This window comes from Gouania willdenowi, chromosome 9 (genome assembly GCF_900634775.1).
Source record: "Gouania willdenowi chromosome 9, fGouWil2.1, whole genome shotgun sequence".
NCBI lineage: Eukaryota > Metazoa > Chordata > Actinopteri > Blenniiformes > Gobiesocidae > Gouania > Gouania willdenowi.
The window spans coordinates 9,046,902-9,072,966 of record NC_041052.1 but is presented as its reverse complement, the minus strand read 5'-3'; the positions used below and the strand labels follow the sequence as shown (position 1 = coordinate 9,072,966).

At 37.8% G+C, this 26,065-nt stretch overlaps 1 protein-coding gene across 1 annotated transcript; it reads left to right on the top strand.

Annotated features, from left to right (window-relative positions):
• Nucleotides 1–212: 212 nt before the first annotated feature.
• On the top strand, nucleotides 213–24,969 carry scarf2 (scavenger receptor class F, member 2). The gene is made up of 11 exons (XM_028458443.1): nucleotides 213–758; nucleotides 4,965–5,023; nucleotides 5,127–5,228; nucleotides 6,380–6,899; nucleotides 8,278–8,496; nucleotides 8,613–8,741; nucleotides 10,404–10,507; nucleotides 13,525–13,639; nucleotides 13,918–14,015; nucleotides 20,292–20,447; nucleotides 21,859–24,969. Exons 1-11 carry the CDS (start codon nucleotides 649–651, stop codon nucleotides 23,052–23,054), a joined length of 2,808 nt encoding a protein of 935 aa, XP_028314244.1. The 5' UTR covers nucleotides 213–648; the 3' UTR covers nucleotides 23,055–24,969.
• The last annotated feature ends 1,096 nt before the right edge of the window (nucleotides 24,970–26,065 follow it).

The window sequence follows — 26,065 nt, the reverse complement described above, 5'->3', positions numbered from 1 at the left end:
AGGTTTATAAAGTTGACTTGGAAATAAAAACAGAAATATTTTTTGTTGTTTTTATTTGTTGTTTTTTTTCTTTTCTTTTTCTTTTTTTTTAGTTGGGCCCTTTTTACGCACAGAGCTCGATGCAAATCCAGTGGCGCACACATGGAGCACAAAGCCAAAGATAGAGTAACAAATGAGGAATTTCCCTCCCGCTACTCCTGAGAGCGCACCAGAGGACTGAAGTCACACACCAGACGCTGCTCCACAGAGGAACTGCTCCTTTCTCATAGTTTACTGGAGACAACCCTCTGCATGTTACCTGGCACAACAACGACTTTTTCTTCACTGCAATTTATTTTAAATCTGTGCACATTTCAGTTTTGGCCTCTTACAGAAGTTTTGATGGAGTAAAACATCTGCGCATGGCTGGACCTTCTGCGATTTGCAAGTTTGGGGTGTTATGAGCTTCCTGCTCTGGATTTTCATGCTGGAGTAGATGGTGCCAGAATCTTTGTCAAAGGCTCCAGAAAAGCAAGAATTGACCACTAGGACTCGCGTTGGGTCGATTCTCGAGGATTATGAGTGCGTAAAAAGTTCCAATCCCTGGACTTTTGGAGAGGTTTTACGCGGAGTGAAAACAGGGTCTTGAAGGATGCTGTTGCTGGTACAATGGAAGTGAAGCACTCTTTAGCAGTCGTTGCGGGGCTTTGTCTTTTCTTTTGCTTCGCTTTCGGTCAACAACTGAATCCCAAAGGAAAGAATGTGTGTAAAACACCAGGGTAAGCATCACAATATAGGTTTATTTCAATCACATGAGTTGGTTTGTGAGAAATTGACTTATCATTATTAGTGGACATTGTAAAGTACAGCAGGTTTGTTTGTGTCAGACATGATCACCATAAAAAGTATCATATTTTTACTGAGAGAAAACTTTTAAAGTGTCCACTAAAGAAACTAATTCATGATCTAAAATGTTTGTTTTTTTGGGGTTTTTTTTACTTTGTAGATCAAAGCAGGAACAAGTAACAGTTTTTAGCAAAGTGGGGAAAATTATATATATAAAAAAAAATACTTGTGTTGCTGGTTTATCATAATGACTACTACATTTCTTAAAGTAAAATCCCTAATTTGTCCTGAAAACTGCTGCACATCTGTGTACATCTGGAGCGTCTCATCCAACCAGAGGGGGCGCTCGAGCACACGGACAGCTGCAGTGACAATGCAAAGAACAGTTTAGAAACTTTACAGTTGTGGACCACATTCAGGTAATTAATAAATAAATAAATAAATAAATAAATAAATAAATAAATAATAATAATAATAATAATAATAATAATAATAATAATAATAATAAAGATGTTTTATTTAGAATAAAATGCCATTTATTGAAGAAGTAAACAGAAAGAAAGTGAACACTGTGCTTTATGTAAAGTTAAATCTTAAAAAAAAGTGTGAATGCTGTGAGTTAGCCAAACTAGCAATAGCATCCTAGCTATCAAATTACTGACTTTGGGATTCCACCTTGTTGAATGGATGTTTAAGGGTTTAAAAATCAGTCAGAAAACTGCAGAAGTAGCTCTATGGGGATCATTTTGCAACATGCTATAAAGTTTTAATGTAAGGTTGAAGTTTACCCATTCTATCTTCACAATTGTCCTTTTGAATGTAGGAACACGCAACTTGTGTAAGAAGGTTCTTGTAATCTTATTTCTTTTAAACACAAAACTGTTTGGAATCTATAGTTGTTTTTTTATTGCTCCATTAACTTTTCACAAAGCCCTCGTGGTTATCGAGTGTTATCTATGTATTTATCAATCTATCTATTTATTTAAAACCTTTAATTATACAGGTGGTTCCATTGAGTGAGAGAGTTGTTTTGAACAAATACATTAATAATTTAAAACGTACCATTTAAGAGTTATACAGACATGTTAAGTGCTGCAAAAATCCATCCAAAGTCAAGTTGAATATCTTTCTAACTGGAATGTATCAATGGTGAGTAGTTCAGTATTTATCATGGTTGCTCAGCATTTCCGTTATGTGTTCTCACTAGGGGTGTGGAAAAAAAAACAAACTACATTTCACGATATATTGCGATTTTTTTGGTTGCCGATTTTAAATTGATTAAAAAAATAATAATAATTATTCACATTTTTGTAGATGTGTTTTCTACTGTTGGAGACATTTTATTTTCAGATCAGTGTTTAAACTGACACAATAGAATCAATTATAAATTGTTCTTATTTTTGCGCGTTGTCAGTAACTCAGGGTGTTTTATCCTTAATGTTCTCACTTACAGTTGTTACAATGTCGTCATTATGGTGTCACGGTTACTTTGCGACTTCTACACAGTAGTTTCAGTGAAAAGAAAGTTGTTGCACTTTATTTTATGATGGCAGTGTGTAACACTGCAATTTCTTTTTTTCAGTGAAAATGTGCAAAAGCACTAATAATAGATAATAAATAGGAGGCTTTGAAGCAAAGTTTTGACTCAATTTGTCTTCTGAATGATCAATATCTTCTGACAAACATATACATCAACTTGATTTTTCATTTCTACGTTTAATTTTGATATCAACTGGGTAGAATATCGTGATATATTGTGATAATATCGCATCGTGACCCAAGTATCGTGATACGTATCTTATTGCAACATCCTTGCCAATACTCACCCCTAGTCCTCACATTTTAAAATCAGCTGCATTTAGTGACATTATAAATGGATTTTTCAACAAAACTAATATTCTACTGTTCAAATTCTACTTTAAGTGGTCCTTTAAAAGAAAAAAAAAAGGAAACACAGCAACCATTACTTTGTTAAACCAACTGTTCAACCATGTAACACAGTGGTCCTTTAATAAGGATTTGTGGTCAGTAGAGCAGCCTCTTTACGGACGAGAAGTTCTATCATTAAGTGTGTTCGTCTTTGCTCATCATTTGGTCAAATTAGCTGTAAAGTCCACTTTGTTACTGTGTTAGACTGTTAGACTGTGCTCACTGTCTCACTTTTACTTCTGTAGATGTTTACATATAGACTTTGTCAACAGAGAGAGTCTACATTGGATAATTGTTAGTTAAATATAGTTGTTTTTTGTTTGTTTGTTTTTTTTAGGGGCAAATAAGAAAATATGGAGAAATAAATCTGTTACTTTAAATATCAAACTTTTCCTCAGAGAAAGTGTGTCATTTTAAATCTCTGGCTACTTTCATTAAGGACATATGATACAAGATAATATGAATCATGTGTGAGTCACAAGTCTTACTCATTGAGTGATAAGTGTGTAAGTCTATTCGAACCAATATTAGTGATGTTCTCACAGCCATAGCTAATAAATGAGTATGTTTTTAGAACCCAAAAGAACACATTTCATGTTCTAGCTAAACTCTACCACTCATCAGATCCTATTGTCTCTTGGATGTTCATATGTCACATTCATTTACACTTTTGACTGCAGTCACATCTAGTTTGTAATACAAAAAAAGACATATCCTAAATGTTCCTGTAGATCAGTGATGGGCAACTTTTATCACAGCAGGGGCCACAAAAATGTAATTGGGACACATTATATTAACGTTGATGTAATCTTTTACATTTTTTTCATATATTGTGCATTTTTTACTTATTTTTATCAAATTTTGTTTATTTTTTTGTTTTGATCTTGTGGGTTTTTGGAGTCATTTCATATATGTTTCTCTCATTTTGTGTATTTTTGTTGTCATTTTGTATATTTTTCTTTTGGTTTTCTGTATTTTTGTTGTCCTTTTAAGTATTTTTCTGCAATGATCGGCATATTCGCAGTAATTGTGTATATTTTTCTGTCATTCTATGTGTTACTTTTGGGCGTCCACACAAAATTAAACAGAGGGCCGCATGTGGCCCTTGGACCACCAGTTGCCCATGTCTGCTGTAAGACATTTCTCCAGTCCTAAAGGACACTTCACAAATATGGTGATTGATGACAATAATAACAAAAAAAATGCAATATTCCTTTTAAAAAATATTTTAGTCCATAGAAATTGAGAAATATTATTTCCTGATGTTTTTGATTAATATTTTTGGCTTGTTTTATTACTGTTTTATATAGCTCCCAAAGGGTTTGAACCTTACTGTAGTGAGGCAGGAATTTATGTATCTATTATTGAAATACAGCTCATAACAGCCAGCCAGTTGGATCCTAAAAATCAGCTTTTTCTGATAAATCTTGACTCCTTTTTTTTTTTTTTTTTTAACATTTACTGATTTTAATAAACTTAAATTACTCTCATTAAGACCTGTATGGATGTTTACTATGTAATTCATATTGTGTATAGAACAGTGAACTCTTACTTTTTTACTCGAGTGGTGTCTTTTAATTACTGTTAGGCTGCATGTGAATAATATGCATTTTAATTTGGTTGACTAATTGTATTTTGTAGTTTGCTAGCAACCAAACATGTTCAAGGAAAATAGTTTGCGTCGCCTTTTTCAGGCTGGGTTTTAGTCCCACTTGTCGCACAAAAGCACATTTGTCCTATTATCATACACAAGGCTTTTTTTCAAACGAGGGGAAACATTAAGTAGTCATAATACATGTTAAATATTTCTTTTCCCTCTGCAGGCCAACGCAGAGGATATAAAGGTTTGACCTGTGATCGTAAACATGCGTTTCTTTCCACGGGATAAAAAACAGCCCTCCTCCCTCCACATTAATTGAAAGCAAACTGCCATCTTTAAACAATTTAGAGGAAGCTGACGTGTTGCAGAGGCCCCGCGAAGGTCACATGTATGGAAGGAAGACGTGATGCATTTGTCCTTTCCTGTTAGGCCCCAGACTGCAAAGTATTAACTGAGAGTACCCCCCCCACCCTCCACCCCAAAAAAGGCTAACGGCGCTAATAGGCTACACAGTCCGCTACAGGGTTTCTTTAATGTTTTTCAGAGCCTCATCTTTATCCTTTGATGTTTCTTTTTTCTCATCTGTATCTTTACTTTTTTACCTTTCCAGGTCGACGGGGTTGGTGTGCTGTGGTGGTTGGGAGCAGCTTGGGGATGAATGCCTGACGCGTACGTTATTAGACCAACATTAGGCTACTTTTAGTCATCGCATTGTCATGAGGTGTATTTTTCTGGCTAGCCAAATAATGTTGGATATTCTCTTTTGCCGTAGCAATCTGCGAAGGCAACTTTACCTGCAAGGAGAACGAGGTGTGTGTCAGGCCGAACGAGTGTCGCTGTCGCCATGGATACTTCGGAGCTAGCTGTGACACAAGTAAGGCCATCTTTCTACAAATTAAATGTTACTATGTCATGCATTAAGTACCTCTCTTTTGCTGTAGTACAAATCCTAGAACAAACATAGAAGAGTTTTGACTTCATTCATATTTTGATTTCTTGTGTTGGCCCCCAAAAACTGTGGGCCACAACAATGGTGGATGTTTAATTTTGGGCTTACACGGAAGGTTCGTGATCTGGCCGAAATTAAATGTCTTGCAGTGACATGAATACTTTTTAAAAATTGAAATAAGATTGACGTTCGCATGCGAGAGTGTAGGGGAGTTTAAAACATCATAAAACTCTCCAATAAAACAAAATAAATTCCCGACATTTGTCATTAGTCTCTATTGAGAAATAAGTCGCTAAAAGCTCCACAGTTGTGCATGTTCACAAGGATACAGGTAAGGGATGATAGGTTTCGAAACGGGGAGGGGGGCGCATGGTTGTTTCTATACAAGTCTCACAATTCTACATACTGCAGCTTTAATCAGTAGGTTGTAAGGAAGTGTGTAATGCATGTAACATTACGCAAAAGTTTTGCGCATTGCGTTGTGGGATGTGGAGTCCCACAGACAGATGCATAGAAGTGATTTCATTCATATTGTGATTTCTTGTGTTTGCCCCAAAAACACTGCGGCACCACAATGGTAGATGTTTATTTTGAGGTTCACGTGGGAAGATCTGAAATCTGGCTGAAATGTAATATCATGAGGAGTGAGGTGATATTACTGGGAAGACCGTGAACAACAAAAAATGGCAACAAGCGAATCCCTGTTCTGCTCGTCATGTCACAGTAAGAATGAAGTAAACTAAAAACACTTCGAGCATCGCAATGTGCGAAAAGAAACTTTTCCGACAATCTCAATAAATAATGTTTACAGTGGAGATCAAAACAAACTTTTGAATGTACATTTCCGACTATAAAGCCTACACTGTCGTTATCTGCTCAAAATATTCTTTCCAGCAGCTTTAAATCTGGATTTCCTTGCACTTACTAATCAAGTTAATGATTCATCTTTCGGAATGTTGAAGAAAAATTCCCCCTTTAAAAAAATCTAATGGAAAACGTACTGTACACATGCTTTGTGTACAGTATTATTTCGTCAATACTTATTCAATGATTCAAACTGACTTGTCTTTCAACAGAGTGTCCGACACAATTTTGGGGTCCTGACTGCAAAGGCAAATGTCACTGTTACCCCAATGGACAGTGCGACGATTTGACTGGCAAGTGCACCTGCAACCATAACCGATGGGGGCCAAACTGCGAGAATGTGTGTCTCTGTCAAAAGGGAAAGTGTGACCAAGACAGTGGGAAATGCACATGTCACCCTGGTGTCTGGGGGCCCAATTGCAACAACAACTGCTACTGTAGCATCAACTCCATCTGCGACCCGAATACTGGCCGATGTCTGTGTAACCCTGGCTGGACTGGGAGAAACTGTGCAATCCAGTGCAACTGCAACAATTCTCCGTGCGACCAGTTCACCGGACGTTGCCACTGTCGGGAAAGGCTTTGGGGTCCTCGCTGTGAGAGATACTGTCAGTGCATACATGGGAAGTGTAACCAGGCTGATGGATCATGCACATGCACACCGGGGTATCGTGGGAAGTTTTGCCGGGAACCGTGTCCTGCTGGATTTTATGGCCAGAACTGCAGAATCAGGTGGGTTCGCACAGTGTAGGTTTGATAGGGAATATGATATGATGTAAAGTAGAAACATGTTTGCTAAAAGAGAAATTATGAGGTTTTAGGAGTTGTAAGGGTTTGGAATTGATACCAATTATTGAACCTTTAACTCAAATGCCACCGGGGGGTATTAATCCATATATTGTTATAGTTTATTTAAAAAAAGAAAAAGTATTTTCCTATTGAGTTGAAAAGGTCACACACAGAGTAAGTATGTCCAGTGTTTAAATAATAATAATAATAATAATAATAATAATAATAATAATAATAATAATATTATTTTTTCAACTGCAATTATTTTTGTCATTTTTTTCTTTCCAAAAATACGATATCATATACGGTAGTTATTGCTTGCGAGCCAGTTATCGTACCATATTGTGAACTCAGTGTATCATCCCACCCCTAATCGATTCTATAAAGCGCATTTTCAGGTCACTCTTGACAGTCTTAACTTCTAAACAAATGTGTGAAATGTAAAATATGTACGCATGGATATGAACGCATCCATTTTAGCCAATCATCACCCGAAGCACAGATCATGTGCCACATTGAAAACATTTTGTGTTACCAATTAGGACTTTTCTGACCTAGAATTCATACAGTAATTTAGTCTCTTGCCAACATTGCAAGAATGTGGGGGAAAAATGATCTGAATAAGATGTCATGGCCCTGTTAGCAGGGCCGGCGTTACTAATTGTTGCGTGACTAAATCACTTCAGAAGAATTGAAAAAGAGATAAAAAAGTTATGATAATATTAAATTAAAAAAGAAACAAGACTTTTCACTGCAGGTAAATATATAGAGAGAAGCATTTAACTGTAGGTAAATGTAATACTTTATTTTGTTAACTTGTTATAGTATCAGTATAAAGGGAGCTGAGTTAGTTTTCTTCACATGCAGATTAAAAATGAATGTTATTGACTACAAAATCTAACTTTTTATATGTACCCTGGTGACAGAGGTGCAAGGAGTACTGATAGACCCTACTCAAGTAGACTCAAGTACAAGTAATAAGTAGCTCAATTAATACATTAATGAACTCTACAACTGAGAAACTGTTTTGGCGCCGTGCATTACGTTTAATCTGCATTTGATTGTGAAACTACAAAAAATGAAATGACCAGACAACAATGTCCGTTGATCATTTTAAAACAACAAATAATAATTTACTCAGTAACGTTTGGGTGTAGAAATGTAAGAAATGACTTTACTTCTTTGAAAATGTCCCTAAGTTCAAGTAAAATGACTGATTTATAAATATACTCAAAAAAGTACAAGTACCCATAAAAGCTAAACAATGACAGTAAAGTGAGTACTTGTAATCCGTTACTTTCACTTCTGCCTGGTGATGTAGGTGTGGCCACTGCAAAGGTCAGCAGCCATGTAAGGTGACAGAAGGCCGATGTGTCACCTGCGACCGAGGCTGGAACGGAACCCGCTGTGACCAGCTCTGCTCCAAAGGGTTCTTTGGGGAAAACTGCCAGGAAGTTTGTCCCACCTGTAAAGATGGTCACCACTGTGACCCCATCCATGGCAAGTGCTCTCACTGTAACCCCGGCTGGATTGGGGACAGGTAAGAAAAACACATGAAAAGTGTGATAACAATGCATCATGTCAACACTGTGATGATGTGTGCTATACTTCATCATTGAAAGAACAGCAGTCATGGCCTTCCTTCTGTGTGTTTAGGTGTGAGGTGCGCTGCCCTAATGGAACATATGGAGAAAACTGCGAGAACAACTGTAGCCATTGTTTTAAAGGCATTTGTCATGTTGTCACGGGGGAATGTCTGTGTGATCCAGGATTTTACGGCACCTAGTAAGTCAACACAGCAGTGAAAACGCTAAAACGCTGATGTTAACGTCCCAGTTCAGTTGGAGCACATTCACAATATAATATATAAACAACTAAAAATGTGACGTCTTCTTATCAAAATGTGAGATTTGAAGAAACCGATCTCAGGCTTATTATTGTTTAGAGTCATGTTCACTTCAATTTGTGCTAAAAAAAAAAAAAGGACACATAATCAATAAATGGTGGCAAATCTAATGTCTTTAAACTCCTTGATCTCTATATTTAATCGCATTTCTCTACTTCATACATGAGCCTAGAGCTGGGCGATATATCGCGATTCAAGATGTATCAAGTTTTCTATTTTGGTAAAAAAAAATTACAATTCATATATATTATAGCTTGTTTTGTTTTAAAATACTTGTTTTAGGAGTTGCTGCTTTAGCTACTTCTCCTAACAGCATGAAAAGCACAGTTTGATGGATTACTGAGTGCGTTCTAACCCAGACCTTTCCCTAAACAAGCCACACTACAGGACTCACTCACACGCACTATCTCTTATAGCCTAGGTTCCCAAAGTAGGGTACAGGTACCCCCAGGGATACGCAAATTGCCATAGGGGGTACGTGAATAGAAATAAAAAAAAGAACATTGATTAATGTACCCAAGTTTGTACTTTATGTATGATTTATACATTGTGTAAAGAATGTAAGGCACCAACAATATCCAAGCAACAAGTAACATATCAGTCCCTGCAGGAGTTTCTCATTCAAATTTCATTATTTTGAGACCAATTTTTGACTTCTTGGAACATTTTTAATTTAAAATGACTGCACTCATGGGAAAAAAAGCATGGGAAAATAGCGATTCTCCAAATATTGTGGAATATACATTGAATTTGTGTATTTAGATATCTGAGTTGATTTTCTACAACTGAATTATTATTTGTATTTATTTGGTAATCTGGACAACAATTTCTGTTTTTTCTGTTTTTTTTTTTAAACTTTCTCCTGCAGAACGAATTTGATGGTCTAAAGGGCCAGATTTGTGCTATAGGGCTACGTTGTATGTGACATTACATTATTATGTTAGTGTGCAGGAATAAGGGGTACATGGTTTCAAGTGAAATGTCTGAAGGGGTACGAGAGTGTGAAAAGTTTGGGAACCTCTGCCTTAGTGGTTAGCACGTCCGCCCCACAGCAAGAAGGTCCTGGGTTCAAGCCCTGGGGTGGACTTGGGTCCTTTCTGTGTGGAGTTTGCATGTTCTCTCCGTGCTGCGTGGGTTTCCTCCGGGTACTCCGGCTTCCTCCCACAATCCAAAAACATGACTGTAAGGTTGATTGGAGTCTCTAAATTGCCCATAGGAGGGAATGAGAGTGAATGGTTGTCTGTGTCTGTGTTGCCCTGTGATGGACTGGTGCCCTGTCCAGGGTGTACCCCCGCCCAGCGCCCTATGAGAGCCGGATATTGGCACCGGCAGACCCCCGCGACCCTGATAAACGGGAATAAGCGGGTATGAAAATGGATGGATGGACTTTATTCAGTTAAAAATATGTATATTGTACTGTATAATGATGTATATCATCATTTTGTGGTCCAAATTGCCCAGCCCTACATGAGCCTACGTTTTATAGATCTGTTTTGGAGGATAGACATTTATCAATAGTTGTGTTTGTCCTTGTGTTAAAGTTGCAATATGACCTGCCAACCTGGCCAGTACGGAGTCAACTGCAATCAAACGTGTTCCTGCCATGACAAGAATTGTGACCCAGTGTCTGGTGCCTGTCATCTACGTAAGTACAGCAATTGTTTTATTTTTCAAAACAAAATTAAAAATGAAAGTTTTTGCCCATTGGAAGAAAAACGCAGACAAAATGTAAGAACTTATTCAGACTCGAGGTGGTACAAATGTAAAAATCTGAATGGTGATTTCATAGCTGGGTTCTAATTAAGCTCAAACACATCATTGAATATGTAACGTAATACAGTTTAGAGACTTCACAGTGTTTCAGACGGAAGCTGGTCTCCTTTTCATAGCTGTTTTTGTTGATTCTATTCCCGTTTTAAGAGAAGAGGGGACATGAGGAGGGGAGGAAGTAAAAATAAAGATAAGGGGCACTGGCAATTCAAACGATATTAAAAGGATGTTATCGGAGGCAGGAATAGAAATTGGTGTATCACACAAGAATAACAGGCTAGGAATCACAATGGGTGGTGGCATATCTTGTCATTTTTTAATTCCATTAGTGGTGACAGCATGGCACACCCAGACTGACTCCAGTGCCTGGCCCGGGGGTCACTGCTAATTATCCTCTCACTGATAGCTTAGCTTTCCTCTGCTCTGATGGGATTTGTCCTCAAAACTCAAATACTCGCCCTATACACAAAACAACACGTATTATCCATAATGTGTTTCCAGGGAGGATTACTAATGCATCATCAATGACCAAGAAGGGCTTCAAGTAAACTGTTAGTTGTCCTAACTCAGCCCAAGTACTCCCGTGTTACACATTAGACCAGCTTTAAGAAGATTTATTTCATATTAATGACGTTACCACTCAGATATATTGCACATTAAAAAGCTGTTGAAAGGCAGAGGTGGAAACAAAGCCTCAACTGATGCACATCTTTATTGTTGGATTCCGACTTAATTGGTTACACAACTAAACAGCGTCAGTATTACTGTAGATCTGTGCTGAGTCATATTCTTTTTTAGTTTCAACAGTGTCATCCAGATCAAGACATGTTTTTGTTTAGCTTTTTATACTATGAATTAGGTCATTTTAAACCAAGCTTCTTTTTTTAAACCAACAACATAATAGTTGGACATCAGTGGCTGCTTTGTGATCATTGTAATCAGAACAATTTTATGCTATATACTGCTATTTTGAGTTAGATGTTAACATTTGTGTCATTTCATATTTCAAATAGCAAAGAAACAAACAAAAACGGTTATGTGGTGTTGTACACAGTGCATAAAAACATGTAACAACATAAAAACATGTAGCAGTGCAATTTGACCCATTAAAAATTCTAGATAATGTAAAAACAGTGAGACAAATATAAATATAAATCCAGGGATCTGAGGTGGGTGAGGTTTTGAGGTCAACCCAAATGAGTTAATGAACAAAAAGTTGTGAGAAGGACAAAAAACAAAGGAACAAACCGTACATGATGAGTAATCTGAGAACATGAAGAACCACAGCATCAAAGCCAATCCAACAGAAACCACGCTGTGACCAAGCACTTTTTTGCTAATGCAGGGAAGATAATCAGGGGATGGGAAACGCCTGAGTGGAAACAGAAGGAAATGTTCAATATCTCTGCACTTAAACACTAAAAAGACACGAGGTGCGATACACAAGAAAGGACTATAACCCTTAAACGTCAACTGAAAATGGAAGAAATACTGAACAGAATGCCTAAGGAAATAAAAACGCAACAGAAAAAAGTCCCACCAAGACTTAAACTCTCAACCATCTCCATTAACTTCACAGTAAACAGGATCTTACCTAAACCAGTGATGAAATCTCAGTTTTCTATTCAAAATGTAGGTTTCTTTATTTTTGCTTGTTTAAAAACAAAAAAAAATGTAGGGTGTTATTTGTGAGTCATGTATTTATCGGAACTGGGATTCAGTTTTCATCGTCTTATGTGACATACCCAGAATTCTTTGCATCTTGTGTCTTAGAGCTCTACAAAGTAGTACACTGCATTTTGTATTTTCTTGCAGCTTTCAATAGCTGTTTTTAATAAGTGTTCCAACCTTCAAATGCTAGTTAGCACTAATGGCGGATGTCACATACTGTTGTAAACATGTTGCATTTCCTACACAGTAATGGAGTTCTCTTAAAGTCAACGTCAAAGCCTCCACTGAAGCACATCTTTATGGTTGGAGATCAAATTAATTGGTTACACAACTAAACAGCTCCAATATTACTGTAAGTCAGTGCTGAGTCATGTAGTCTTATATAACAGTGTCATACAGATCAAGAAATAGTTTTGTTTTTAACATTATGAATTTGCCAATATTTTTTATTTTTTTTAGATTAACAACTTATGCTATAAACCTTTTAGAATTTTTATCTTTTTATTGTGTTCATTATATTTTGTGTCCTTTTATATTTTGAATAGCAATGCATATTTTGTTATTGCAATAAAATACATTGATTTATTTTATTGCTTAATTGTGACCATCACCAGCCCTCCCTAAGGAAGGGTAAGAAATCTTTTATTATAGGGAGGATATAAAAAGGGAGAGCAGTGTTACACCTACGTGGAGGGGGAGGGGGAAGGGGAGGGGAAAGGGAGCAGGGAGGAGAGACTCAAGGCAGGAAATAGATAAGGTGGGGAAGAATAGACTGTTCTTCGTATACCAGCATATGTGCAAAAAAACCGCTACTGCAAGCCCAGGAACTGCCCTGGGCCCATAAAGCACTTCTTAGCTAGTGCAGGGAAGATAATCAGTAGATGGGAAAGGTCTGAGTGGAAACAGAAAGAAAAACTAACAAGACACGAGGTGCAATACACACAAAAGGACTATAACCCATAAGCAGCAACGGAGACTGGAAGAAACACTAAACAAAGTGCACATGAACAGAAAAAGAGCTCCAACAAGACTCAAACTCACAACCATCTGGATTTACTTCACTGTAAGCAGAATCTTAGCTAAACCTGTGATGAAATCTCAGCGCTGTAGTCAAAATCTAGGGTGTTTTTTGTGATAGTCATCTTTTTTATCAGAGCTGGAATTCAGAGTTTTCCTTGTCTTATGTGGCATACCCAGAATTCTTTGCATTTTGTGTCTTAGAGCCCAACCAGCGGATGGGTGTGATTGCGGCCGGGACCTTGGTCTCCTTCCTACTGATCGTCCTCCTCTCTCTGCTTTGCTGCTGTTGCCTTTGTCGACACAAAGATGACCACAAGTGAGTGACACATAGAAATAAATGCCTTCATAATTGTTCCAACTGTTAGTTTGAAGCCTCCCATATTGATTTTTGAATTACTTTTTTAAGCGGAGGGAATCAAATGTTATTAAGTTAACAATCTTGGGACTTTGACATATTATACCAGTAAGAAAAACAATATGAAAAAACTCCTGAGCCCTTGCATAAGGCAGGCGGCCAGGCCAAATGGGCCTGTTTTGAATGATTTCCATGGCATCATCCCTTTTCAATTCTAACCACGACAACTCTCCCGACAGCAAAAAAGCCAAACGGATTTTGTGTGGCCGATTCAGCCGAATCAGCACGAAACTTCCCCGTATTCCACTGAGGCGACAGAAACTACCCAAAGTAGTCGGTAAGCCCCAAAACTCTCTCTCATATCCCGCTCCAGTGCTGCCAAAGACTTTGCCAATTATACCGCAATATCTGCAGGAGTTGTGTGAAATCTGTGCTTTATTAAATGATGGATTTTTAACTGTCCGTCGTCGAGACGGCAGCAGCTGTGGAAGCTTGTCCGCGTTAGCGTTTTCATCCAGCTTTTACTTTAAGTCTAGCGCTTGGATGATGTATAGTGTTAAAGAGTGTACAGTGACTGCCAGGCGAGTGTGGGGTTTCATTTGAAAGGAATGCTCTGGTTTTAGAGCCCATTATTATTATTGGCAGTCTGGAATGCCATGTGTTCAGATTATTACAACCTTAAAGTTGGACCTTTTTTTTTTTCTCTTATTATTTTCTTTACTCCTTTCTGTCATCTTCTCGCCCAGAAACTGTTTCTTGTGCTAAGAAGGAGGTTGTGTTTTTAAAGGAAGGCCGGCGTTTGTTTGAGGGAGGCCCGTGTGGTGATGAGTGACGTGCTATCAAAGGGCTCACTGTCTGGGCGGACGTTGATGCTTTGCTAGGCCATGTGGAGGTCTTGTGGTGTGTGACAAATCTGTCTGTGACCCCAGTCTTTTTTTAAAACAGACTGTAGAGATATGCTGATCTTTTAAGCCCCAGTTTATCATGTTAGGGTTTGCTTAAGGGTTCAGTCATCTTAAGATAAAATATTATTATTGTTTGTTATGACAGGAAATGACAGATGAGTTAGCTTGCGAACATGCAGGACCACAAAAACTTTATGCTACAGGTTTGGGGATGTCTTTTATTTTTATTATTATTATGTTTTTGTTTACTTGACAGGGCCAATGTATATTCTTAAATATTACAGCAAAGGTACCAGAGTCAGCCTAATGGTTTTTTTTTTTCATCTGATGTCCCTGGTCAGCTGTTTAAAGTCACCCTAAAAACAAAATGTATCCACATTAGTGCAATAAAAAAATGTCACATTCGAAAACAGCACAAAAACATTCATAAAACTTTATAAGTCACTTCTGTACCTCCGTCCTGAGGGTAGAAGTGTGAACAGACCATGTTATTTTAATGTTCTTTAAATTACTTAATTTCAAACATTGATTTTCACTTTTTGAAAGCCGTCTTATAATCCAATAGTAAAACCCGTTGGTTGGCTGACAACATTTGGTTTCTGAACCTGCATCAGGGCATCACTGTGAATATTAATATTCTCATTCAAAGAAAAAGAAGATTTCAAGCTTAAGCGTTGAAAGAAAAGTAAAATTAGCTTTATGTGCGAGAAGTTAAACAACAACACAATGGCCTGTTTTCTTTGCCATGCGCATGAGCAGCATGTGCTTTTACACTTATCAAGTTGATTATTCAAGCAGGAGTCTGTCTCTATTACACCTCGGGTCAGAATGCAGCACTGAAACAGAGCTGACTTTGTTATTTTTAGTGTGGGATTCAGGGCTTTTTTAAAAAAAAAAAAATAAAAAAAAAAGAGCCATCTACATCAGCCCTCTCTCTGTACTCTTAGCACTTTTACTTTTATTAAGTCGCTGTTGTGTATAACCCCATATTTAAATCTGTTTAAATGGTGGATTCCTTCTTGTCCTCTTCATTGCTTTTCTGCCTTCTAATGGGCTCCAACCAGTGATCTGACTTCAGCTACACAGTTGTGCACACAGACATTCCAAACGGGGCCCGACAGGGCTGGAAACAGGAAGTGGTCAAATTTACCCTAGCTAGTGTCAGAGCTGTGATTTATCCACACAGGAGTCGGTAGCAACAGATGTGCCAAGACACAACCAAAAGGGAAGAGGGGGAAACAGGGGACATTGTTTGTCCCAGAGAAAGACACTGTGTAAACCCACTGTCTCCTATGCAGCAGAACTACAGCTGTTTGTTTGCATGTCGTGCATTCCACTTCAGGGGATATTTACTTTATTTACAGGCATTCTTTGCATTCTCTGCCCAAATACGTTCTCATTGATGAGAGCCAAGGGAAGAACCACCCATGCCTTTTCCTAAAACATTTTTAGTTGACTGAGATTGCAAAATTCTTAGCAAAACTGACAGTGTGCTTAAGAACTGTTTAATAAAAGAGAAAGTGAAAAGTTTAACACCTTGAAGTAACTGTGTGCTCTTGTTATGTATTTTTTAACGCAGAAAACAGAGAGCGCAAACCTCCGCCAAGTGCCAAGTATGTTCTTTGTCAGATATCAGCAGTTATATGGACCGGTGATCATGATACCATGATAATCCGTGTACTCATTTTTTATTCATTTATTCCATTTTAAAACCAAATCAGAATAACAAATAAACAGTGTGGTTATTTTGTTTTACTGACTTTAAACCTAAACTTGCAAAATAAATATTTTCAAAAAAGCTGTAATTGTTTTTGCAAAAGTGTCAAATGGTAGAAGTTCTCATCTATTGTTCCTCAGACCTGGATACTATTTGGACTGTAACACACTCTGACAGAATGTGACGTGCATAAGGTCTCGCTCTAATTTCCCCGTAAATATCCAAATATTTCACAAACACAACAAGATTTAATCATTTAATTTTAAAGTAGAAAAACGCTGCTTGTTTTTTTTTCTTTTTTTTTTCTGTATTTCTGTTTTGGTTTTAAGTCAGTCAAACAAAACAACAATATTTATTTGTTATTCTAATTTGGTTTTAAAACAAAATAACCACAGAACAAATGGAGGATTCATGATCATGCACATAATATATTAAGGTTTCTTTTATTCAGACAACTGTTTGAATGTTATTTTGCCAACAAATTGCCTCATTTTGAGGCTTGAGTTATTCTTAACGAAACAAAACAAATTCTAATTTTCTCTTTTCTGCATTTTAATGCTAGATTATAATCAAACACTGATTGATTGACAAGTGTCAAAACCTTTTCACTATACCAAACGCAGGAGTTTATTTTACTAAGCTTTTAACATTGCTGACCCACTGTGCTACTGTGGTGATGGAGCGCTACAGCTGGGACTTGTCAATATTACATTTTTTTTTGTGTGCCGGCGGCATCCACTGGGGGGGTTAGGCAGAAGCCGCAGAGCTATCAGCACCGTTAGACCATCAACAGTCTTTGAAAAGAAGCTTTCAGGGGCTGCAGTTGTTCATTATTGCATGTGAGTAGTTCAGCAAAATGCCCATGTGTTAGCATAGTGACTAACAGGACTAGAATTATTGCATTGGTTTGCTGCTCTGCATTATTCTCTGCAGGACAAAAAACTGCTCTTTTCTACATTGCATTGACACAAAGTAAAAATTACTTCGAAACAGGCCAAAAAAATCACTGAAATCATATTTATACAGCAGCACTTAAAACAATCATCAACATTTATTTCCATTGTTCGCTTATGTTCATTGAGGACAGTTGTTCCCAAACTGGGGTACGTGTAGCCCTATGGGTAACGGAGCACATTGCAGGGGTTTCTCAGAAAGATTTAACATTTAATTTAAAAATATTCAGGAAATGGTCCTAGTTCCTTTTTAGCCCATGTTTTGGTCAAATTCGCCACAAACTAACAGTGCTATTACTAAATAAAATACTAATAGTGTCTTGTAATTTAGTGAAACAGGATTATTTTATGCTGCAAATGCCATTTATCACACTTTTGGCAATAGGAGACACTAATCAGCTACATTTAACAGAGGAGACTGTATTTACTTACTATTGAATAGAGCTGGGTATCATGGGCAATTTCCTGAATTGACTCCATTATGATTAATAAGGTTTTTAATTTCAATTCAGTATTGATTGATTGATTTTTTAAATTTTACCTTCATATTATTAAGATGGTTCCAAACTTCTGACTTAAGTTGGGGCGTCTTACCTAGCAGTGCAATGCACCCTCGCGTTGCACAGGCGCAGTAGTCGACAAGGCTATAGAGCAAGACGACTGGGGTTCAAGTAAAAAAAAAAATATATAATATAAAATTATATATATATATATATATATATATACTTCAGCACCTATGAATCAATTTTGGAAAATTTCAATAAAATCAATTCAAGATTGATGAAATGGTTTTTTTTTACTCAGCTCTTCCACTGAAGTCATCACATAAAAGTTGTAGTTTAACTAAATTCCACCTTAAATTAAACTCGCCGTTTTGAATTTGTAGATTGAGCCTTAGGGAACCTATGTTCGTGACACATTTAGGGGTTAAGGAGAGCCCCGCTGTTCCACAAATGAAAACGCATGTGAAATTATGGAGAGGGTATTTATGATATGAAGAAGGGGTACACATGATTTCACAAAAACATGAAGGGGATACACGAGATAAAAAAGATTGGGAACCGCTGATCTAAGATAAACCAATTAATTTTCATAAACCATGTTATTGTTGATTGCTTTAAAGCTGCTGGGGACGATACGTAACTTTTTATAACAGAGCTAAAGACATGATGTAGGCCTCATATATCAATAAATCAAAAAAAAATGGGACAATTTATTCCCAGAAATTGTTTAGGACTCCACTGTCAACCACGGGTTTGTTGTTAAATTCTGGTCACAACTTCGAAAAAGTGTTGAGCATTGCATTGGGCGATTTAGAATCACGTAGATAGAATAATGCAAAAATGATTGCTTCTTCTCCAGACGAGACAGTGATTTGCTTCAAAACCAAAATATCAACATCGGCCATTGTTTTTTGTTTGTTTGTTTTGTTTTTTCAATCAATGAAAACACTAGAAATGTCACATTGGCAGTGAATTTGGGGTCATACTGACATGAGTAGTGGATGAAAACAAGTTTTGAACAAAAAATGTTATTTATCATCCCGAGCAGCTTTAATACAATTTGTGCAGAACAAATTCTGGTCCAAGGGTATTCATGCAAGTCACCAATTGCCTAAAATGTGTTGATTTGAAGTTCTTGACTAGCATCTTGACTCAGCACTTTAGGTTTATTTGCTGAAATGGATCTGGGACCTTTTCGTGTGGAGTAAGCATTTGATCCCCGTGTACACCAGATTTTCTCACCATCAAGTGAGGCCAGATTTACATTAAGTTGTTTTTGTTATTGGAGGATGTCTTCCGACCGTAGAGGGAGAGCTAAGCAGGCGGACACACGGGAGCTTCTGATGTGGCCAGTCACGTCATGTTTGGGCCAGAACTGAACTCTTCACACCAGATGAACAGATTAAAGCCAAGTATCTTTTAGAAAACACAGCTGTCTGAGATTGAAGGGTCAGCAGAGTGTTGCAATGTCTGAACGAGAGGAAGGAAGAGAGCGAGAGGAGGGAGAGTAGGAGGGGGAGACAGTGAGAGGAAAGCAGGACTTGACCTACATATTCATGCAGAAAAAGATTAAAAGAAGATGAGACAGGAACACAGTTGTGGATGTCAGATTATTAGGGTTTGTGTTGAAGTTATTCTACTGTTTGCTGTGTGTCTGAATAGAGTTTTCTAGAAAACATCTACATTAGTACTCCACAAAATGCCAGGATTCGATATCTTGCTCCTGTCTTAACGTATCCAAGTTAGCATATTGGCATTTCAAGAAATTATTATAGCATCATGATGTTAGAAACAAAGTTACACACAAACTGAGAAGATTCATCACAATCTATAGTTTTGTAATATAAATATTTAGGGATCTACAGTTGATTTGACTCTTTCCCAAATACCTTCGTTACTCAGTTTTGAAATATGATTTTCTTTCATTGTAATTTAAACCTGATTAACGTAGTTTACCATAGTTATTTGTTTTTTATATATATATATATATTTATATAACCCAATGTTTAAAAAAAACATCACAAATTGCCTAAGTTACACTTTTTAACCTCTTTTAAAAACACATACTCAACCACTAACATGCATAAGATGTAGTAAAACAAAACTATAATTTGGATCGATCTACCCTTTTATGTTAGACCAATATATACTGTATTACATATACTTCAGACTGCATTAATTCCCATTGTATTGACTGCTAACAAATTATTTTGATGATCCTGGTGCTGAAAGAGTTTCTTGTTTTTCACATTCATTGGATTCAACAGGGAAATCTCAATCTCAACTTGGAAAGATTCACTTCTAACTTTCAGAGTTTAAAAATACAAAATTGCCACATGTTGGGATTCACTTAAAAAGAAACCTTGACTGCCATGGTTGCCTGGCATGGGAAACCAATAAACTCCCTCTTTTCTGCAGACTAATTTAAAGTAGCTCTGCTGTGCGTCTGAGTGAGAGCAGACTGTTGATCTTGTAACACGGTACAATACCCTCTGACTAACCTTTTGGCTTCTGCATTTGTTTTCTCTTTCTTAGTAGCTCACCACGATCCAGAGAACACCTTCAACTGCAGCTTCATTGAGCCCCCCTCTGTAGCACAGCAACCATCCCCTTCATCCTGGTCGTCCCAGGAGTCCTTCTCTTCCTTTGAGAGCGGAGACGAGGGGCCCGTTTACTGCGTTCCCCATGAAGGTAAGTCAACGTACAGATAAATCAACAGTTTACCAGCAATGATGTTTGTAAATCCCCACTTTGTTTGGTTTCTAGCTTCCTTTCTCTCACTCACAGACACACACATGCACACACTTCATACACAGATATGTACTTGTTTATGATCGACAGTCAAGCCCAACAATGTGATTGTGACTCATGTACTTGTAAATCTCATTATGGAGACAGTTGGTTTTTAATCATGTGCCATCTAGCTCCGAGTTTTTCCCTCTGAGAACTGAGAGAGTATAAACAGGAAATGGAATGGTCGTGTCAGCATGTGGCACAAATCCAAACAGTGACTAATTCCATGAAGTTTGGTGGAAAACACCCGCTCCATCAGCTTCTATTCTGAAAGTGTGACGCTGCATATGTGGCTTAAAGTGTTATTGTTTGACTTATGGATCTTTAGTGCTCACATGGAACATTTGTTTAGTTTGGCTCGTGGATATCCCATGCTGGGAAAGGTCAAAGGACCTTTTTTCTGAAAAACCACTGTAAAGGTCCAGTATTATGCCATTTTTCACCCATCTCAAATTGTTCTAAGAACCCTAACAACATAGTATTTGAAGTTTTTTTTTTCCCAAAACTTGCATGTTTTCCGAAGTTTTAGTCATCTGAAAAGTCACTTTCAGACTGCTTGTAAAAACAGGCCGTTTTTGGGCCTACATGCATATGCATGAGTAGGCGTGTCTGTAGATGCTGACTCTACACCACAGCTTTATTACCATAGCATTTATCTTTTGCTATCCACACACTCTTGTTATGGTTTTCAACCAAAAAACTGTACATTACAGTGAAATACTTGGCTATTTAAGCGGCTATTGTGATTGTGAGTCCGACAAACGCTGCTTCAGGGTGTGTGTTAATTGCAGCAGTAGTAGATCATTAACAGTCACTTCCTTCTCCGCCTCACCTCTTCTGATCACAAAAATAGTCCATAAAGGCGATACGAGGCGGTATACCGGCTGCTAAAAGTGAAACTGATTGTGAGGGCTCACGGTGCGCTCAGATGACCTATATACTGAACATAAAGATAGTAACTGTGATATTCACCTGACTTCGCCATGTTTGTTTAACCTGTGAGGGAGGAGCTCACATTCTTATGTAGGGTGGGAGGAGCCAGGATTATCAGGAGCTCACTGATTATTTGGAGCTGACTTTTTACAATTTACAACGTTTTTCACAATACTGCCCCTTTAAAAATTGTATAGACAAACAACAATAGATAGATAGATAGATAGATAGATAGATAGATAGATAGATAGATAGATAGATAGATAGATAGATAGATAGATAGATAAAAATATAGCTTACAATAGTCTCACATGCCATTATTAATGTGGTTGTGTGCTGACCAATACCGAAACTGAAATCTGCTAATTCTTCCCAGAATCCATCAGTGAAAGCAAAGAAAAGCAAAGCCCAACTGTGGCAGAAAAGTCAGAAGCTTCTCCAAATGACGAGGATGCGGGGGAGTACACATCCCTGAAAGACACAAATGTCAACAAACCAGAGGGCAGTGAGCAACACCTACTCAAGTCTTCTGACAGTGAAGGCTCCACCAGTGGCTCTGAGACAACAACAGCAGCGCTCTATGCCCGCATCGCTCGTCTTTCCAAACAGTCCAAGGAGGATGAAAATAGTGGCAAAGATGGGAATGATACTCCTACACTAGAGATTAAGCGAAATGGAAAGCCTCCACCTTCACCTGGTAAGCCCAAACCACGCCCACCAGATCCAGCTACAAAGCCCAAGGTGTCGTGGATACATGGAAATACCCCAGGATCTCCCCAGCCAGAGCAGCATGGGGGAAACAAGTCACTGGCAGTGCCAAAAGAGAAGAAACGGAGCAACGACGAGCGCCATAAAATGAAGAAAAATACTCCTGAGGACCATAAGAAACCCGAGGAAACAGAAGCAGATGTCAATGATTCCCCCAGCAAGCACAAAAGTAAGAAGTCTGGGGATGAGCACAGCAGTCCAAGCCACATTGAGCACATTAATGGTGTTGTACAAAATGCCCTCAAGAAGATCAGTAATTTCCACAACTCTTCATCTGAGAAAAAGAGTTCTGAATGTCCAAAGCAATCCCCTAAAGAGCCACCCAAGAGCCCTAAAGTTATCCATCCTCACATGAACTCAGAGGCTGCCACACTGTTGGCTGCTCAGCTCAAAGAAAAAACCCAAAGCATCAACAGAAACGATGGGACAGGACTAACAAAGACCAACGGTCTCTCCACACCCAAGGGAAATCGGGAAAAACCCACACCTCCACAAAAAGCCAAAAGAACCCCCTCAGGTGGATCCAACCAGCAAGGCTCCACCAAGCCCCTGCTGCCCACCTCAAGTAGCCTCCAAAAGATGGTGGCACCTGTCACCATCAGTATCGGAACCTCTGACTCCAAGAGCCCGGAGAAGCAGGACTTGAACGGCTCCAGAGCAGCGGACCCATCCGATTCAACGCCAAGGAAGACTCCCATTAAAAAGCCCCCCAGGAAGAAAGGCAAAGATGGTACTTTGGATACACCAGAAAGTAAGACACCCCAGCAAAAAACAGCCATTATGCCCCCACAGGTAGTAAAGTAAATATTTTTAACAATAAATTGCACAAAGTTTGTAATGATACCTAGAAGACATACGTTCAGGACACTAGTTTTGCTGCGCTTAATGTAAGTTGGGACCAACTTAAATGGAAAATCCGTCCAAACTGAAAAACTCAACTGAGTTGTACTGGAAAGGTGATCTACAAGCCTAATAATTACCTTAAACTACCAATATTGGACATTTCGGGAATTGTTTTTTTCACTTTGCAAATGTATACCACTCACTCCACATCTGTAGCAAAGACAGATTCGACTGTGAGAACAGTGACACAAAAATAATGCAACGTTTGTACACCACTCAAAAAAACAGTCTTTTATTTTCAAGTTTGGAATGGTCTGTAGCCTAATTTACAACAAGGTGATGCAAAAAAGAAGAAGTCATTTTTATATGTTTTCTCCACAGGTACTGATGGTACTATGAATGAATAAATTAGAATCTCTAACGTTTGTAAGCTAGTTTTTTGTTGCTTTTTTCTGCATGTTTGTTCATTTAAATAAGGATATACTTCATCTTGACCAGTTAAGGGCTATGGGCTTACCAGCCTCGAACTAAGTATGTAATCCTGGGGTACACGGATCCTCATGTGCATCTGAGAAAATGTTTTCTAAGCTAAAAATAATGTGGCTATTTTCTGGCTGTAAACATTGGTTGGTTTTCTTTAAACATACCAGACAAATGCTTTTAGAACATTCAACCAAAACAGTCCTCAAATAACTATCTTCATACTTTGGCTGGTAGGCTATAAAATCCCCAGAGTGCCATGTTGCTACATTTTAATCAACAAGCTAAACAAGCTATTCCCGCCTTTAACTGGAGCCATGAAATGCTTGATAAAATCTGGTTTTCTATGCCATCTGCAGTCATTAAGAAAGCATTCCCTTGATTATATCTATTCATCATTGTGTCCATAGCTGATGTTAGCAACATTAGCACAAGTTCAAACATTGTATCAGAAGATCCTTGGTGCCTTAGTTAAGTACCATAATAAGCTAAGTGGAGAAAAGTTGATTTAATCTGATGATTGGCTTGGGTTGACATTGAAAAGATAAAGTGCTCCACTTTTTTAAGTGATAGAAAGTTCCTCAACTGTGGAACATTTTAAACTAAAGCAGCTGTGTTCGACGTATAGATATTTCTTCATGCTACACATTGGCCTACGTTAAAACAAGGAGCTTGGTGGATTCTTAAACTGGACTGATTAATGTTGTCATGAGTAAAAACTTCTTTTAGATATTTGCTTTTATCAAAGTGACGAGTGGACAATAGATGAAGGTGACCAGGGAAATACCGTAATAAGCATTTGCTTTGTTTTAAAGTGTCTTTGTAAGTTCTTCGTTGATTGAACCACATTTTTGGTGTATTGTTTTGTTTTTATTTTCTATGGTACAAACACATTTCTTTGCTTCTTGTTTTGGTCTTTTTACTTGTATACTTTGTGTACTTTGTATTATTTTGTAAGCTGTGCTTATATGATTTTTCTGGGTTATTTAGTTGTTTTTTAAATGAGTGAACTGCCTTTGAATGTTGTATTGCTCATTTTGTGTGTCGCTCTGAGACAAACCAGCAGTATGTGTACTTTCCTTCTGTTGGAGTTTACATGTTGATGTTATTGTTTGTAGCACTTAGATGCATGACACAGAGTGTAATTATATGGCATTATTACATGCAGGGGAAGTGTGTAATCTTCTTTTTCCTTCCGTCTTGTAAAAGTGACCACCCCACCCCCCCACCCCAAAGATACTAACTTAAACAGAAAGATTGTACAATACTGCTTTTTTACCACTGTTCAAACAATTGCATATTCAATGTGTATTTTCAAGTGTCGTCTCATTGACTGACCCACACGCCTGTTTTTATAGGTGTACAGTGCATTGGAAGGGTCTTAAAGCTGCAAAAACAATAGCAACTGTAATAATTATTTCATTGTGTCTGTGGTTTAGTGAAAATAACAATTTCCATAATTGTGTATTATTATTAAATCGGTGTGTTCTCATTTACAACTTTGGAATAAAAAAAAGCAATACACATAACTAAAAGCAAATCAGAATCTAAAATGCAACGCTCCCTTTAACTGATCTACAGTGATAGTCGGGTTATTTTGCTGTGACCTTTATTCAAGTCTCTGATTCCATGGTTCAAACCACTCAAAAAATGCACCAACAATACCAAACCAGTCTTTCAATTGTACCTTCATTTTGCTGATTGTTATTTGACCTTTACCTGTCGTTTGGTGCAGCGAGGCTTTTGCAGAGTTGTTAGATCACAGCGGTTCTTCAAAGTGCCCAGGGGCAACCGGGGGACCGGTGATAGGCCTCCGTCCAGGACGAGTGAGGCAGGAAGGGACAAGAGCTCCTTTCATTGGAGAAAAACAGTAGAAACTTTGTGCTTGATAGTTGATCATGCTGCATATGTATCCTCTTTTTCAAAGAAGTAAAAACAGGGAGAGAAAAAAAGGGCCCCATGGCAATAAAGGATCATGAGTGAGTTCATATGAATATGAATTGATAACACATCTGATTGTACAATGAGAAAACAAGGCTGGCTTTTATTTAGGTTGATATAATTTTCCTGAGTCTGGATAGTGTAAAACAATAATCTCAGGGCTTTTAAACCTTACCTTATTTACTATCTTTTTGACAACCAACCCATGAGCTGACATTTTAAAGCGTGTATTTTAAAGCTGGCTCTCGTTTCATCTCTTTTAAAGTTCAAAGAATTAATCCACTTTACAAGCCTTCATACAGACTGTATTTCTTCTTTTGCCAGTGTGGATGGAAGCACAGAGGCAAAGTTCTGGCACATTTATCACCGGTTGAGACCCGTGTTCCAAATATCTGCTCCTATCCTCCTTTATGTAGTGACCTCCATGATCTAATGCAATATATTCAAACAAATGAGACAACAAAGGTCTTTGCAAGACCCAAATTATGGGCCAAGCCTCGATCTACTTTTTTTTTCTTGTTCAAATTTAATGGCTGGTTTAAATTTTTCTA

What these genes read in the sequence shown, in the direction of transcription:
- scarf2 (XM_028458443.1), top strand. Translation starts at nt 649, where the DNA reads ATGGAAGTGAAGCACTCTTTAGCAGTCGTTGCGGGGCTTTGTCTTTTC. An exon ending in CGGAGCTAGCTGTGACACAA is followed by an intron (nt 5,229 to 6,379) that starts GTAAGGCCATCT and finishes GTCTTTCAACAG; the next exon opens with AGTGTCCGACACAATTTTGG. An exon ending in GGCCAGAACTGCAGAATCAG is followed by an intron (nt 6,900 to 8,277) that starts GTGGGTTCGCAC and finishes CTGGTGATGTAG; the next exon opens with GTGTGGCCACTGCAAAGGTC.